The 17177-nt window shown below is 61.0% G+C and overlaps 1 protein-coding gene across 8 annotated transcripts in view; it reads right to left on the reverse strand.

Moving 5' to 3' along the window:
• AHDC1 (AT-hook DNA binding motif containing 1) overlaps positions 1-17177 on the reverse strand; it is a 47802-nt gene that overhangs the window by 26179 nt on the left and 4446 nt on the right. For 2 of the 8 annotated variants that reach the window (XM_057402473.1, XM_057402472.1), the window contains exon 1: positions 14332-14669. The exons of 5 other annotated variants lie outside the window; for them this stretch is intronic. In XM_057402473.1, the coding sequence (XP_057258456.1) occupies positions 14332-14521 (190 nt within the window). In that variant the 5' untranslated portion in view covers positions 14522-14669. Of the gene's footprint in view, positions 1-4699; positions 4936-14331; positions 14670-17177 lie in introns of those variants that run through there. One more of the 8 variants, XM_057402475.1, reaches the window with a different exon arrangement.

Below are 17177 nucleotides of genomic sequence, written 5' to 3' on the forward strand. Positions count from 1 at the left end.
GTTGGGTGCGGGTGATGCTCGCCCTCTTCCTTGTGCTCAGGTTTGGTGCCTGTCTCATTAAAAAGCCAATGTTTTACAGTGATGGAAGGATGGGTGGTGGGTTCACGAGGGGATGGATGGCACCCAGTGTGGTGGTGAAGCCAGCACGGATCCCCCCTACCAATTGCATGTGTGACCCCAAGTCCCAGCACAGCCCAGCGGGACCAGCGCAGCGAGGGGCTGGATGGAGCCCACCCCAGCTCCCAGCAGCATGCACGCGCAGAGGATGAACCCACTCGCCACACATCACCCCATATCCTCAGCCCCACTCAGGCCCCGCGCTGCCAACCCACAGAACCCAGAGGCTCGAGGCATCACATCCATCCCTCCCATCCTTCTCCGCGCGCCAATGGGCCCCGTGGCCCCGCTGCACCATTTTGCATTCTGGTGCTGGCCGGCCCCGCTGCCCTCCCACTCCCACCCCCACCCTGGGCTGCATTTCAGCTGCTGTTGAAATGTGTCCAGGCTGGATTCATCACAAGAGCCCTCAAGCGGCTGCAAACAAACGGGAAAAAAGAGACAGAAGCAAGCGGGAGCGAGCAGAGGCATCGATCGGTGCTGGGGGGGCCCCGAGCCCCTTTGGCGACGCCAAACCAGCCTCACCTCCACCCCTCTGGAAGCTGGGGATGAAGGGCAGGGATAGAGGGATGGAGAGCACAAGGGCCACCACTCCCTGGTGAAGCCCCCGGTGCGATGCTGTGATGCTGGGCACCGCTTCCCGCTGGAGCCGGGCTCGTACCGCTCCCAAACTTCCCTCTGGTGGTTACTGCAGTTCAGAAAGCAAAGAGGAGGCTCGAGAGCATGAATAGGAAATGGCATGGATTGGATGGGATCACCCGTGGGGATGGGGTCACCCAGTGCTGGGATGGGTGCTTGTTGCTGGGGAAGGACCCAGCGGTGGGGACATGGTGGCACATTACAGCGGCTGTGGGTCTGGATCCGGCCCGGGATGCATGTTAATGGAGCGCTCCGCTGGGAACTGCCACCATAGGTCTGGGTTTTTAAAAGGGGCTGGCTAATTTTTCCCAGCACTAACGATCCCATCTGTGCCTGACACGCTCCAGCTCCGAGCCCAATGCTCCGGCATGGCTCCCACAGCCCATCCGTGCTGATCACATCCCCCTGCCTGGTCCTGATGGCTTGAGGCACGAATACAGCCTGTGCTCCATGCCACCAGTGGGGCTGTGACACTGATACGGTGATGTGCCACAGGAGGGTGGCAGCAATGGTGCCTTCAAACAGCAGTGCCAAGCCCGGTGACGCTGGGTGACAGCAGGACACAACACCCATTGTGATGAGGTGGCGGTGGCAGGGGATGCTGCACAGCCTGGGGACACCAAGGGGTCTCTCTGGGTCACACACATGAGAAGCAGCTCAAAACCCAGTGGTTCTAATAGTGGTTGTCCTCTGCAGGGCACTGCAACCCACTCCCATGGGCAGGCAAGGGGCTAATCCTGCTCCTTTCCATGGCGGAGCATCCTCCCTGCCTGGGATGCACTGGCACCAGCTCTTCCCTGCTCCCAACAAAGACCTGCGGGTGCACACAGCTCTTTGGGGAGAGGGTTTGCAGCATCCTCCCTGCAGGACCCCCCCTCCTCCAGGCTCCTCTCCCTGCAATGTCAACCTGCTGCTCCGCATCCGCCAAGGCTGCCCTTGGAAAAGCTGCCGGCTGCTTTGCCAAGCCCAGGACAAGCTCTTTAGCTCCACTCTGCCAGAACAGATGCCTGGGCGACTGTAATGCTTCCTTAGCAGGGATGTGTGGAAAAACACCCCCCAACCTCCTTTCAGCACTGCAGCACCACCCCACCGACTGCAGCACAGGGACCCCCGAAAGCTCCCGGGGTGAAGCAAGGTGAAGGCTGGGGTGATGCCAGGAGGGGAGGATGAGGAAGCCAAACGTGGCTCTGCTGGGAGCTGGGGAGGAGAGAGCGACCCCGCTGCAAGGACAAGTGGGAAGCGCAGGCTCTGCTCACCACCGGTGTCCTTGCAGCCGCTCGCTGCTCCGTGTGGATGCTCCCCACTAAACCAATGCTCCCGTTCTCATGGCAATGCCCTCTGCGTGCTGCAGGGAAGGTCCTGATGCCAAAAGCTCCCCAAATCCCCCTCAAAGCCGCCCAGCTCCAGGGACAGGAGCTCCCAGCCCTGCACCAGCCATTGCGCTGCGCGGAGGAGGCCGGCAGCGTTTCCACACAGATATTTTCTTCCATTGGCTGCAGTTTGGGGCTGCCAAAAGCCAAAACAAGAATGGAAACATCCCATTTTTTTGGCAAAAAATCAGCGCAGGGTGGGTTTTTTCTTTGGTTTTGGTTTTTTTACTTCTTTTTTTTTCTCTTTTTTTCCTTGTCTTTGGTTAGGAACGGAAATTCCCTGCCATGAAAACATGATGAAACCCCAAACCAAAACAGAGCTCGCACTGAAACCTCTGCCCCATTCCCTTGGGATGCCATGTGGGTGCTGGTTCTGGGGCCCACACGGCTCCAGGACACAGAACCTGGACCCCAGTACTGGTGATGGCCACATGTGAGGCGAGGGGACATCATGCTTTGGGATCCCTGTGGCAAGCTGCTGTGATTCCCACATTGGGATACGTAATTTCTCAGCCATGCTCAACAACAGGACACAGGAGCCAGCATCAGGCCTGGCAAGGCACTGGTTTGCCCATGGGAAAGCCGGTTCCTATGCATGGGGCCAGGCTCATGGAGCTGGAGGCAGTGTTTGCTCACAGTGTTCCCAGGAAGGTGCCGCTTTCTGGCTGCTCCCTGTGGATCCCAGGCACCTCTGGGCTCCTTTGCAAGAGCAGCCGCTGGGAATGGCCTCATCCAGCCCATCCCAGGCAGCTCGGATCCATGCGAGCCCCAGGGCTCACCCTGCAGCACCCCCGTTGTTCCCTATCTCTGGCCCTGCTTTCCACCAGATGTTGGGTCTGGAGGATGAAACGGCTCTTCCCAGCCCAGCTCCCATTCCGGAGGCTGGATCCGGCCACGCAGGCTGAATAAGGCTCTGCCTTTGTCCAGCTCCCCCCGCTGTGCTTCCCCTTATCTAGCCCAGCCGCCTTGCCAAGAGCAGGCAGGAGGACAAGCTGGCGAGGGAGAGGCCCTTCTCCTCCACCTCCAAACCCCTCAGAGCCGCTGGCAACCCTCACAAAACACCCCCAGCACCACGGCTGCTCCCCAAAACAGGGGACACCCCCCCCCCCCTTATTGTGCTGCACGCCAAACCACATCTGGGCACAGCAGCATCCCTTCTGCATCCCCATCCCAGAGGGGGGTCTCAGCATCCCCGAGGCTGTCCAAGCATCCCCGTGGGGGTCTCAGCATCGCTTGGGGGGGGCACAGACAAGGCAGGGGCTGGGCGAGGCAGGGCTCTGGGGGCAGCACAGAGCAGGGCTATCTGTCTGCAGAGCTCTGCGCACCACAATTAACCTCGAGAGAGCAGGCACGGCTCCTGCCAAGAACCACATTAGGTGTGTGGCAGCGTCTAGACATGCAAGAGACCAGAGGCCTTCATCTGGAGGAAGGCGGCTCCAGCCACATCCCTTCCCCCTTCTCCTGTCTACCCCCCCAGGGGCACCCTTGCAGCTCCAGAGGGGATGCAGGGATGGGAGTGTGGGGTTGAGCTCAGCCCTGCATCCCTTAATGGGTCAAAATACCTCCGTGATGGGCTTTTACATCAGGGCTCTGCTGTTTGCTGTGGCAAGCACTGCATCCCTATGGATGCCAGACCCACAGCTCCCCAGCCAGCAATGGAAAGAGGAGGAGGAAGGTGGCTGCAGGCCATACCTGAGCCATCTCCCAGCCAGGACAGGCACCAGCATCCCAGCAGACCCTATGGAGCTGGGGATGGAGCTGGGATGAGCCCTGCCTCACCACCTCTCAATCCTCATCTCAGGGAGCAGGTACCACAGCATCAGGAAGGTCTGTGCAGGGCACTGCACGCACTGGGCACCCTCCCCACTGAGGCACCCATGCCACCCCCTTGCTCTCGCCTCCCATGCACAGCCACCCCAGACGGCTGCAGGATGCTCGGGAGGAGAGATTTTTCCGATGTTAATTAATTAAAATAAACAGCAAATTAAATACAGCAAAATTAAAATAGCTCCGGAAATTAATTTTCAACAAAACCCACCTGGAAAGCCTGGATATTTAAAGAATTAATGGAGCCCTCTGAGACCATAAAGAACCGACGAGCTCCCGGCATCCACCAGCCCCCTCGAAGCCCGCTCGGGGACCTGGGAAGCTAGGATAGGACCCCTGACAGGGGGCTGTCCCCAAGCCCTGCTCCCTCTGCACACGCTGCCTGCGTGGCCCTGCTTGCAGCCACCTTGCCTCGGTGCACGCTGCCACAACAGCCACAGGGATGGAGGGATGCAGGGGAAGGATGCAGGGATGCTCAACTGCGGTCCCTCCTGGCACAGCACAGGGCTGCCAGCACCCTGCCTGGTGATGCTGCAGGGACACCAGGCTTCCCCCTGTGCCTGGGCAAACCAGGGTCCCTGGGGTAGGGTTAGGATGTCCCTGTCACCCTCCTGGCCAAAAGCAGAGGGAAACCCCAACTTCCCAAAGCTGCCTGCCGGCTCCTGGGTGCTCCAGGCTCCCCACACATAATCCCCGCCCAGCCAAGGCGGGATTACCATGCTGCCCAGCCGGGCAAAGCTCCTTACCAAGCACAACACGCAGATCCGCGGGGTCCCCAGGGGCCCGGTGTGGTGTGGGCAGGGCATGGATGGGCTCAGGTACCCGGGAGCATCCCTGTGCCCGGTGAGGCTCCGGCCTGAGGCCAGGCACAACTCGTTGCCCCAGCTGGGGAGCACCAAAGCGAGCACGGCGGGAAGTCCCGTCTGGCACCAGCTTCCTCCCCCTGCGTGCGCACAGGCACAGCCACAGCCACCCGTGAGCGAGAAAAGGCTCCGGAAGGAAGCACAGAGAGCGAGAAAAAGCTGCAGGTGGGGAGCAGGAGGGGCCACGTCCATCCCCTCCCTGCTGTGGGGCGCAGTGGGGCACCCGCGGCTCCCCGCTTGCCTGTGCTGCCTATGGGGAAACTGAGGCAGGGCTCCGTGCGCGTCCCACACCCCGATGGGGAGGGAAACGCTTCCCTCCACCAGGGCCGGGATGACACCAGCTCCCGGCCTCCTCCTGCTCCACCCTGTTCCTGCAGGAACCCAGGAGCCCCGGCTCCGGGCAGGCAGCCAGCGCTTCCCTCCTGCCTGCACCTCCTGCCTGCGCCTGCTGCCTGCGCCGCTCTGCCCTCAGCACCCACCATGGCGTGTCAGGGCGACCTTGGCGCGGTGCCGCAGCCCTTCAGTGCCAATGGGGCGATGCAGGGGGTGGGCAGAGGGGATTCCCCCCCCCTTCATTAACCCTTTGGGTGTTGTTGCTGTCGCGGGGCTCGGAGGGTGCCTGCGGTGCCAAGCCGGGGGCTCTGGGTGCCCGGGCTCCTCCGCACACAGATGGCTGTTTCGACTCAGTCGAGCGCTTGACCTAAATCTCCTCCTGATCCACGGGAGCTGCAGTCCCTCAGCAGCACAGCTCAAGGCGAGGAGGAGGAGGAAGATGAAGGAAAGGGGGGGGGGGGGGGAGGACCATGGCCAGCTGAGGGTGGTGGAAGGAGAAGGAAGGAAGGAAGAAGAATGGGGAGGGGAAGAGAATACATCTCCCACGCTTCAACCTCCATCACCCGCGTGTGCGGCACCCACCGGGGCTGGGGCGCGACGCCCCATAGAACCACTTCCTCGGAGAGGGGCCCCAGCGGAGGAAGCTCCAACGGCTCGAGAAAGTTTCGGCTGTGACTCAACCGCCGGCTTTGGGGTGCCCGAGCCCCGGAGCAGGGGGTGGGTTTGGAGGGGTCGGGGTCGGGGGTACGCTTGCTGCTGGGCTCTCCAGACAAGGGCTGTCTGCGAGGCATCGCGCTCCACCCCCAGTGTCGGAGCAGCCCAAACCGGCTTCCCAGCGACAGCAGAAAGCTTTTAAAATCCCCTACGCGCGGCATGAGTCACTCCAGAGCCAGTGCCCAAAACAAGCTCCGACACGGAGAGGAATGGCGAGAGCCGAGATGCTGGGGGCGGGCAGGAGGGGCTGGGGAGGGCCGGGGAAAGGGGGGAAAAGGGGGAGACAGAAGGGAGGGAGAGCAAAGAGAAGAGGCAGAAATAACAGCATCTGAAACTCTGCCTGCTGGAGGCTAATTGGTTCCGGCACAGCCTGGTTTGTTTGGCAATGTTTCCTCTAATCCTTCAGGCTCCCAGCTCCCAGCCCCAGGGACATGGGGACATCTCGTCACCCACAGTGCCTCTGCGGCATTCCCGGCTCGGCTTTCCCCCCACCTCCCCTCAAATCCCGGGATGCAGAGGCGTGATGTGCCGGGACCCATGGGGATGCACCCCGCCACGATGATGGTGCCCCTTATGTGGCACCGGGTGAGAGGATGCTCGGAGGACGGGCAGGCAATAGAGTGGGAGAAGGAAGGGATGGGAAAGGACGGGAAGGGAGGGGAAAGGAAGGGCCCCCCAGCCCAGCATGGCTGAGGCAGAGCACTAGCCAAGAGTCAGCAGCTTTGTTCCAGGTGCCGGCTCCCTTTTTTTCATTAGGCTAATGGGATGCGGATGCATTATTCCATTCCACATGCTGCTAATGAACCACTCAGGCCAGTGCATTTGCATTAATGTGCAAAGCACTGGAGGAGGGTGGAGTGGCTGCATCTGGCCAAGGCTGACCTTCCCCACGCCGCCCAGCCTCCCTGGTGTGCTCCCAGCGCTCCAATGGAACCTTCATCTCCCTGGGATGGCCGGAGGCGCATTCCAGGACACCCTGGGCAAACCCCATCCCGGCCTTCCCAAGCTCACTGTGTTGCCCTATTGCCTGCACCGTTCCCCCCAGATAATTCCAGCTCCCCATGAGCAGAGGCGACCACAGCATCCCACTGCTCCCGAAACATCCATCCCTCCACACGCTGCATGGAGACGTCCCTCGGCTCATCCTCCCCTTCCCAGTTATCTTCACTGGGACCTCCCCAAAGCACCCCAAAGCATCCAAAGCCGTCAGGGGTGGGCATCCCCCATGGTGCTGGCAAGCAGAGCTGGGCACCATCGGAGCCCTGGGGTTGTTTGTTCCGGCTCCATCCCTGGAGAGGTTTGGAAGGCGAGTGACCCACGAACTGGAATGTGCAAAGCCTCCAGCAAGCAGAGCCAGCTGCCTGCGCAAGGGGGGCGGCGAGGGGAGAGCAGCCAGCCCCATGGCACCGCACGCCTCCGTGCACAGGGATGCATCCCTGACATGCTCTCCCAGCCACTTGAGAGAAGAGAGGGTCACCCTCTTGTGTCCCCATCACAACAGGTCCCCAAACCCCCCAGTCCCCCTCCCCAGCTCCCTCCCAGCAAGCACAGTGCTCTGTCTAAGGCCAGGCTGGACAGGGCTTGGAGCAGCCTGGTCTAGTGGTCTAATGGATGAGCTTTAGGGTCCCTTCCAACCCAGAACATTCCGTGATTCCATGATGCTTCACCCCTCGCCCTGTAAGACGTGAACCCCGGGGTGGCCAAAGGACCTTTGCTTTGGCCGATGCCTCCCACCCTAGGTGCTAGGAGGGCTCCCAATGGATGGCAGCAAGGATGGGCATGGCCATGGAGGCCACGGTGGGGTCTGCGGCAGCTCCATGCCCGGAGCACGCGGGTGTCTGGGTCTGTCACAGCCTGGTGAGCAAGTTAATCTCAGACTCCCTGACACGTGGAATAAAACCGCGATCCCGTAATGGAATTCATTCATCTTCCCGTCCAGGCGGAGAACAAGCCCCTGCCACCCACTGGGGCAGGGCACCCATCCTCCTCCCTGCAATGGGACCATGGGAGCGGCGTTCCCGTCAGCTTCCTCCTGCAACAGCAACATGTCCCCTTCCCAGGGGCCACATCCCTTGGGGTCACCAGTGTGGGTTGAACCCCCCCCCCCGAGGGTGATCCGTGGTGCATGGCAGCCACAGTGCTCACAAGGGGTGAAAGGGAAACTGAGGCAGGCTGTGGCACTGGGGGAGAGGGTGGTCCTTGGTGGCATGAAGAGCCATGGGGGAAGTGTCCCTCTGTCCCTGTGGTTCCTTCCCCACTTCCTTAGCTGGTCCCACAGACAGGGGATGGCACCTATGGAGGAGCCCAGCACATTCCCAAGGAGCAGCTCTAGGCCCCAGCGATGGAGAAAAGCCCTGAGCAGGTCAGGAGGCTCTGGGGCTGCCTCAGTTTCCCTTCAGCACCCAGGGCAAGGCTGCCCCCAGGCAGCCAAGCGGGAAAAGGAGGAGAAGGAGGAGGAGGAGGAGGAGGAGGAGAAGGGCTGCTCCTTCCCGGGCACACAAAGCCCCTTTCATCGGGGCTCAGTTTGGATTTCCTCCGCCAGCCCAGCACCTCGCTGCCTTCTGCCCTGCCAGAAACGCTGCGGTCGGGGCCAGGGGCTGGCGTTCGGATACCATGGAGGGACACAGGGACCTTGGGGTGGCTTCATCCCCTACCGCAGCCCTCACCCCGACTGTCTCCTGTCAGCTTTTAATGAGACCCCGAATAACAGTGGCCTTGCAGGGAAAAGGGAGCTTTGTTGCTCAGGAGCTCATCTGCTCCCGCTGCTCCTTCCCCACTTTAAACCCTAATCCTCAGCTGGGGACACTGCAATCAGCCACCGCGGAGTGGGCCCCTTGTCACAGAGGATTAGGGCTCCTACAGCCCCACTGTGGGTCCATGGCTCTGTATGGGATGGGCTGCCCCCCACTTCAGCCTCCGAAATAGGGGGACAAGCCTAAGGACCCTCCCCAGCCCATCTCTGCCAGGGTCCCCACATCCCTGAACTGCATCTGTACCACTGGGTTACTTTTGGGGTGCAGAGGAGCCACAGACCCTCGAATGACACCCTCCAGAGCACCCTCATACAGACAGACCCAAAGGGGGTTTCCAGGGTTTGGGTGGCTTTGTATGATGGGGCTACAGGGACAACAGTGAGGCTGGGGGGACCAACATGAGCATCACCCAACCCATGTCCCCATGCCCAGCCTGAGCCCCCAGGAGGGGAAACAGAGGTACATGGCCCCCATAGCACATAGCCCACAGCCGCCCTGCACCGAGAGATGGGGACAAGGCACGTCCTGCACACCGGGCAGGATGGTGACAGCCCTGAGCCCTGTGCCCAGGTACGATGCTGTGCTGCAGAGATGCAATGAGGGCTCCGAGCTCCCGGACAGCCCAGCATCCATGGGCCCACTCAATCCCTTAAAGCCTCCGAAAGCATCGCTCCCAGGTGCCTGCTCGCCAGCCAGCCTCTCCCCAAGGCTGGGAATGGAGCAGGGAGCACGGGCGCTCATTAGCAGCCCTTCATTAGGAGCCCTTGGGGAGGAGGAAGGGACCCGGGGCACCTGCACCTCTGGTTAATGAGCTATGGTACCATGGAGCGCTGGAGGGGACATTGGGCACGCTGCGAGGGCTGACCCCCACCCAAACCCCAGTGAGGCCAGGGGATGAGGGGATCTGAGTCACCCCCCACATGCCTGAACCCATGGGTACTGCATGGACTCAGAAACCCCTGGGTCCTCAGAGATGGGATCTTCCAGGAAACGCAGACATCCTGCCCCCAAAGCCACCCATCGCTCCCAGTCTGACCATTAACCCTCCCGCAGCACCTAACGGGGACGCAACCATCCTAACCCATTGCATCCTATCCCGCCGCAGCACCCAGCCCCACACAGGGTCCCCGCACCCTCCCACCGCCCCACACGGGGCTCTCCCTCGTTAATGTTTACTCGGGTTCGTTAGCGCCAGCTCATTGCCATGGCAACCATGCAAGCTGTGCACTGCCACCAGCGCCACCAGCGCCACGAGGATGTCCCCGCGTGTGGGGTCACTGCAGGCACCCCAGCAGCACCAGCACCGCACGGACAGCACATGGGCGGCAATGGGGTGCAGGGGTTCGCCTCCAAGGGGTGGCTTTGGTGACAGCACCCGGTGCTGTGCCAGGGCTGCAGGCGTGCGCGGCGCTGCCAACGCGCCTCGGGGCTGCATTATTTATACACCAGAGGAGCAGAGGGCTCGGCTGCAGCTGCAGTGTCCTCATGAGCCGCCCTGCCCCGTGTCACGCAGCCACTGAGCAAGGGGGCACCGCAGCCCCACAGCCTCGACCGTGGCGATGAGGATGCTTGTGGGGCTGGGAGATGGCACCATGTCGGGCACAGCATGGGTTGTGGGGCCCTGATGCCACCCTGGTGCCTCCTTGGTCGTGGCATGCGGGTGGTGCAGCTCGTGGGGACGTCCAGCACAACACCCCAGCCTGCCTCCTGCCATCAGCCCTTTGCAGATGGGTTTGGGTGATGGCAGCAATGGGCTGCCCATAGCCAACACCCACCCCGTATGACACACAGCACAGCCCTGCTGTACCCAGCACCATCAGCAATAGCAGGATGAACCCGGGCTGTACCCAGCACTGTCACCAACAGCAAGATGAACCCTGGCTGTACCAAGAGCAGGATGAACCCAGGCTGTACCCAGCACCATCACCAGGAGCAGGATGAACTCTGGCTGTACCAAGAGCAGGGTGAACCCTGGCTGTAACCAGCAGCATCATCAAGAGCAGGATGAATTCTGGCTGTACCCAGCACCTTCACCAGGAGCAGGATGAGCCCGGGCTGTACCCAGCACCTTCACCAGGAACAGGATGAACCCGGGCTGTACCCAGCAGCATCATCAAGAGCAGGATGAACCCGGGCTGTACCCAGCACCTTCACCAGGAGCAGGATGAACTCTGGCTGTACCAAGAGCAGGGTGAACCCTGGCTGTACCCAGCATCATGACCAGGAGCAGGATGAACCCAGGCTGTACCCAGCACCATCACCAGGAGCAGGATGAACCCAGGCTGGCTGTACCCAGCACCTTCACCAGGAGCAGGATGAGCCCGGGCTGTACCCAGCACCATCACCAGGAGCAGGATGAACCCGGGCTGCACCCAGCACCATTACCAGAAGCAGGATGAATCCCGACTGTACCCAGCACCTTCACCAGGAGCAGGATGAGCCCGGGCTGTACCCAGCACCATCACCAGGAGCAGGATGCGCCAGAAGCAGGATGAATCCCGACTGTACCCAGCACCATCACCAGGAGCAGGATGAACCCGGGCTGTACCCAGCACCTTCACCAGGAGCAGGATGAGCCCGGGCTGTACCCAGCACCATCACCAGGAGCAGGATGAACCCGGGCTGCACCCAGCACCATTACCAGAAGCAGGATGAATCCCGACTGTACCCAGCACCATCACCAGGAGCAGGATGAACCCGTCCTTCCCTTTCCTACAGCAAACAGGTTTTCCTTCAGCTTCGCAGGATCCTCCCACCTCCTTCCCCGCCCCCGGGCCGGGATTTGGGGGTAAAAGAGCTGACTTGGGGCTTTCCATTGTTCCTGATGAGTTTCCCGATGGCACCGGAGCAGGGGGCCCGGCCCCGCAGCCCCCCGCAGCGCCCCCCGCGCTCCCCGGTGCTCGGTGCGGCTGCAGGCGGATTAATTCTGCATGACTGCCCGTCCCCGCGGGGGGACCGGACCCTCCGGCCCTGCAGCGCTCTTTACACATTCCTCCAGCCCAACTTAATTCCCTCTTCCTGCAGAGCTCGCGCATCTGCTGCAGTCAGGCAAGGAGGGGAAGGAGATGGGAGGGAGGGAGGGAGGGAAGGGGGGACACCGGCATCCAGCACCGCTCCGGCGCCGCACAGGTTATGGTGGTTGTCACCTAAAGCATCCAGCGCGGTCCCAAGGGTTGCGTTGGAGACAGGGGAAACTGAGTCCCACCCTGATGTGTTGTCACCCCCCCAGATACCAAGAGGTTGACTGAAAAACAGGGTTTTCAAACACTTCTGGGCTCTGCCTCTCCAAAGGGGGTTTGTTCCAACCCTGCTCTCAGCCTCCACAGCCCCAAAGGACAGATCCCCATGGTTGAGCATCATCCACCCCCAGTCCAGGATCCCTGGTTTTGGGATGGCTCCTGGAAACCCAGCTACTGCTTGAACAACAGCCGCATGGCCCTGAGCGCATCCTGCACTCAGAAGCCCCCTCCATCCCCTCACCATGGGGGGGGGGGCCGCACACACACCACCCCAGCACTGTTGGAGCCCCAGCCCATGTGAGCCCCCAAACACCATCAGGGCCAAGCCAGGGGTGCTCCCTCCCTAAACCCTGCCCCACACTTATCCACCGCCATCACGCTGCGGGCAGAGCTGACCTATGGGGAGATGCAGCCACCACATCCCTGCTGCACCCAGCATCCCGCACCCAGCACCCTAAGGTGTCAGCAGCATCCAGCCCCAGGAGAACCATCCCTTCTTGCCTACAAGTTGCCCGGCTCCATAGGCAGGCAGGCGGGAGGCAGGCGAGGAGCCCAGCTGCCGGCGGAGCTGCGGATAACATGCATTTAAATCACTTATATCTTTACTTTCTCCTGCGCTGGCTGAGAGATGGGCTTTTTTCCTGCATGCGTAATTAGGGGGTGGAACAGATGGTGGAGGGTTCGTTTAAAGTAATGCATCCATTAAAATAACCTTCGCTGTCGGGGACTGCGCTCCGAGAGGGGCCTGTTTCACTGGGGGCGGTGGGGAAGGAAAAGGGGGGAGCTTTGTTCTGCAAGGAAAAGGGGGTCCCACTCTGGGGGACCCGGAGTGCACGCTCACTTTGGGATGCATCATTCCAGCTCCTGGGATGAAGGGGAGGGAAGCTGGGTTGGATGCACAGACCTGTATTGCCATGCGCAAGAGCCGGGGATAAAGTGGGACCAAAGTGGGGGCAAAGCGGGGTTGAGGCAGGCCTCGCCAGGGCTCAGTTTCCATAGCAATGTGATGGCAGTGAGATGGTGGGGATGCAAAGCCCTGGATGGGGATGATGCCACGGGGTGGGCATGGTCCCCACAGTCCCCAGATAGCCTGGATACCCCATTGGAGCTGCTGCCCACGTCCATTTCTGTCCCCTACCCACCCCAGACCCCCAGAGCAGGCTATGAAGGACATTCCCCCTTGCCACACTGCACCAGCAGCCTCTCCTGTTTCAAACCCTGGGTTCCCAGTGGAGGCAGGAGGGCTTTGTTCAGGCACCGGAGCAGCGGAGGCCAGAGAAAGCAGGAGTGCCCTGCCAGCTCTTGTGTTTCACTCCCAAGGAATGCCGGGGAGGGGAGGGGAACGCTATTCCCCCCCCTTTCCCCTGTTCCAACAACGGGCACCCAGCCCGGCTGCAGGGTGCTGAGGCTGGGAGGAAGAGGAGGGAAGGGCGCAGGGATGAAGGATGGGGAAGGCGGGATGCAGGCGTCGCGTGGGTGCTGTGGTACCACCACGTGTGGCTGGTGGGCTGGGGGTGGCGGGGGGACAACACGCGATGACACCCCCCAGGTGGCACCGAGCAGAGGAAACCGTTCCAAGCAGGAACTGAGGCTTGGAGGGGTGAAGCTCCCCTGGTACCCCCTAAACCTGGGGTGCTCCAGAGAGGGAGAGCAGCAGCGCACCCAGAGCCACCCATGCGTGCTCTGACGCCGAGCGTGCACTTGCTAAGGTGCTTCTGCTGCCTTCAGGGCATCGCTGCTGCGTTGGAAGCACCGGGGAGGTGGGAACCGGGGGGATGGGAGCGCATGCCAGGGCTGCACTGGGGGGGTCGGGCTGTTTCCCAGCCCCCAGCAGCAGCACAGGGAGCTCGGGGAGGGCTGGGACAAGCCCAGCATCACCCCAAGCCACGCAAAGGCCGGTCCTTGCCTCGCCGCCCCCTCCCCAGCCACAGCCCCCGCATCCCGTGGGGCTGCGCATCTCCCCCGCACGCCTCGCTGGTCCCACACATTCCCTCCTGTCAGCACCAAGGGGTGTCCCCAGGCACTGGGGGCAGCGGGACGGGGTCACTGCTCATTGCCAACACCTCCATGTGCGATGCTGGGGGCAGAAAGAGAGATGCTGATGGAAACCACGAGGAAAGGGACTGAGTGAGGGGACATGGGATGGGAGATGCCAACAGCCAAGAGGGGCTCACAGCAGGACTGGGGTCACAGGGTGACATCCCCACACCCCAACCAACTCCCCCGTCTCATCCCTCTCCTCTCCCAGCTCACCTGCCATCACCTCCCCATCCCCACCAAGCCCGTCCTTTAGGTGAGCCTCAGCACCGCCAGCTCTTCCCACTCCCCAGCCAACCATCCGCTGGGAAAACCGGTCCCCAAATCCCTTCCCCGCACCCGCGCCAGCTCTGTGGGTCCGGGGGGGGGGGCTCGCCAAGAACAATAGCTCCTTGTTGCAGCCCGGCTCCCCTCCCTGGGCAGTGCTGGCCACTCTCACCTCTAGGTCTGTCTCGCTGTTTCCCAGCTCCCTCCTGACAAATCCCCGTTCCCGAGCGCTTCTCCTCCCCGTGGGTCCATATTAAGCTACATTCTCCTTTCAGCTGGGTGGAAAACAGCAGTAATAACCATGTGGAGAGAGCCGTGCCCCCCACCTCCACTTCCCTCCCACTTTGGGGTTCAAATTTCATCTCAGCAAAAAAGCTTCCCCCGCCTCCAATTTCTTCCCCCAAACCCAGGCGCTGTCGTCTCGTCTGATCTCGGCAGGGGCCGTGTGGATGCTCAGCTCCTCCTGGTTCAGGATCTGCTGCCAATCTGGACCTCGCAAACTGGTTCTCACACAGCTCCCGCCCAGCGCCTCCCTCCCAGCCCTCATTGTCCCTCCTCAGGCACCCAGCCCCATTTGCTCCCTGCCACCCTGATCCTGTCACCCTCCTCCCCAGGTGCACCCACTCATGTCACCCTACTCATGCCACCCTGCTCCCCGCCATCCTGCTCCCCATGCCACCCATTCAGCGACGCACTGAGGACCACGTTCCCCTCCTGCCACTGCTTCTGCTCATCCACATCCATCCCAAACCCAGCCACCGACTTAGCCAGGCAGGATTCATTCCTGGGGGCCCATGGGGAGGGCCTCGTCGCCTCCAGCCCAGCAGCCTCCCTCTCTCCCACAGCCGAGCAGCTCATCCCCCTCGCCCAAGGCGCTCCATCCTCCTCCAGACATTTCAGGCCCAGGTTTGGTGAGGAATGCTCAGGCGCTGAGCCCGAGCCCATGCGCTGAAGTCAGCAGGAGGCGAAGAGCAAAGACCGTGTGTGGGGCTCGGGGCCCCGGGGGCGGCGGCACGGGGATGGGATGGGGATGGGGATGGGATGGAGATGGGATGCGGCTCCCGCCGCCTGGAGCTTGTTTAGCGCTGGGAAGGGCAGAGGTTGGAGCTGGCGGATGCCAGAACCGCTCTGCTCTCCCTCCGAGAGGATCAATACCACATTGAGCCACTTCCCCCGTCCCCCTGCATAGAGCCAGGCCTGAATCAACAGCACAAGGCAAGAAGTGGGATTTGGTATCCACAGCAGGTACCCAGGGCTGCCTGTCCCTGTCCCCTTCACCATGGCCTGCTGCCACGCACACCAAATCTGGTGCACACCAAAACCTGTGCACACCATATGCTGTGCACACCAAACCCTGCTTGTGCACACCAAAACCTACTCATGCACACCAAAACCTGTGCACAACAAACCCTGCTCATGTGCACCAAAACCTGTGCACACCAAACCCTGCTTGTGAACACCAAAACCGACTCATGCACACCAAAACCCGTGCACACCAAACCCTGCTCATGCACACCAAAACCTGTGCACACCAAACCCTGCCCATGCACACCAAAACCTGTGCACACTGAACCTTGTACGCACCAAATCCTGTGCACACCAAACCCTGTGCACACCAAACCCAGTGCACACCAAACCCTGTGCACACCAAACCCTGTGCACACCAAACCCAGTGCACACCAAACCCTGTGCACATCAAATCCAGTGCACACCAAACCCTGTGCACATCAAATCCAGTGCACACCAAAGCCTGTGCACAGCAAATCCTGTGAGCACAAACCCTGTGCACACCAAATCCTGAGCACAACAAACCCTGCTCATGCACACCAAACCCTACGCACACACAACGCTGTGCACACCAAACCCTGTGCACACCAAACCCTGTGCACACCGAACCCTGTGCACACCGAACCCTGTGCACACAGAACCCTGTGCACACCAAACCCAGTGCACACCGAACCCTGTGCACACCAAACCCTGTACACACCAAACCTTATGCACACCAAACCCTGTGCAAATCAAACCCTGCGCACACCAAATCATGTCTGTGCACACCAAACCCTGTGCACACCAAACCCTTTGCACAGCAAACCCAGTGCAAACCAAACCCTGCACACACAAAACCCTGTGCACACCAAAAACTGTGCACACCAAACCCTCTGAATACCAAACCCTGTGCACACCAAATCATGTCTGTGCACACCAAACCCTGTGCACACCAAATCCAGTGCACACCAAAACCAGTGCACACCAAACCCAGTGCACACCAAATCCAGTGCACACCAAACACTGTGCACACCAAACCCAGTGCACACCAAACCCAGTGCACACCAAACCCTGTGCACACCCAACCCTGTGCACACCAAAACCAGTGCACACCAAACCCAGTGCACACCAAACCCTGCGCACATCAAACCCAGTGCACACCAAACCCTGTGCACACCAAACCCAGTGCGCACCAAACCCAGTGCGCACCAAACCCTGCGCACACCAAATCGTGTCTGTGCACACCAAATCATGACTGTGCACACCAAACCCAGTGCACACCAAATCCAGTGCACACCAAACCCAGTGCATACCAAACCCTGTGCACACCCAACCCTGTGCACACCAAATCATGTCTGTGCACACCAAACCCAGTGCACACCAAATCCAGTGCACACCAAACCCAGTGCATACCAAACCCTGTGCACACCCAACCCTGTGCACACCAAATCGTGTCTGTGCACACCAAATCATGTCTGTGCACACCAAACCCAGTGCTCACCAAACCCTGTGCACACCAAATCATGTCTGTGCACACCAAACCCAGTGCACACCAAACCCAGTGCATACCAAACCCTGTGCACACCAAATCATGTCTGTGCACACCAAACCCAGTGCACACCAAACCCAGTGCACACCCAACCCTGTGCACACCAAATCCAGTGCACACCAAACCCAGTGCGCACCAAACCCTGTGCACACCCAACGCTGTGCACACCAAATCATGTCTGTGCACACCAAATCATGACTGTG

The sequence above is a fragment of the Pezoporus wallicus genome, unplaced genomic scaffold, assembly GCF_028554395.1.
Source record: "Pezoporus wallicus isolate ANWC-B61680 ecotype Strahan unplaced genomic scaffold, APGP_CSIRO_Pwel_v1 contig_13161, whole genome shotgun sequence".
NCBI lineage: Eukaryota > Metazoa > Chordata > Aves > Psittaciformes > Psittacidae > Pezoporus > Pezoporus wallicus.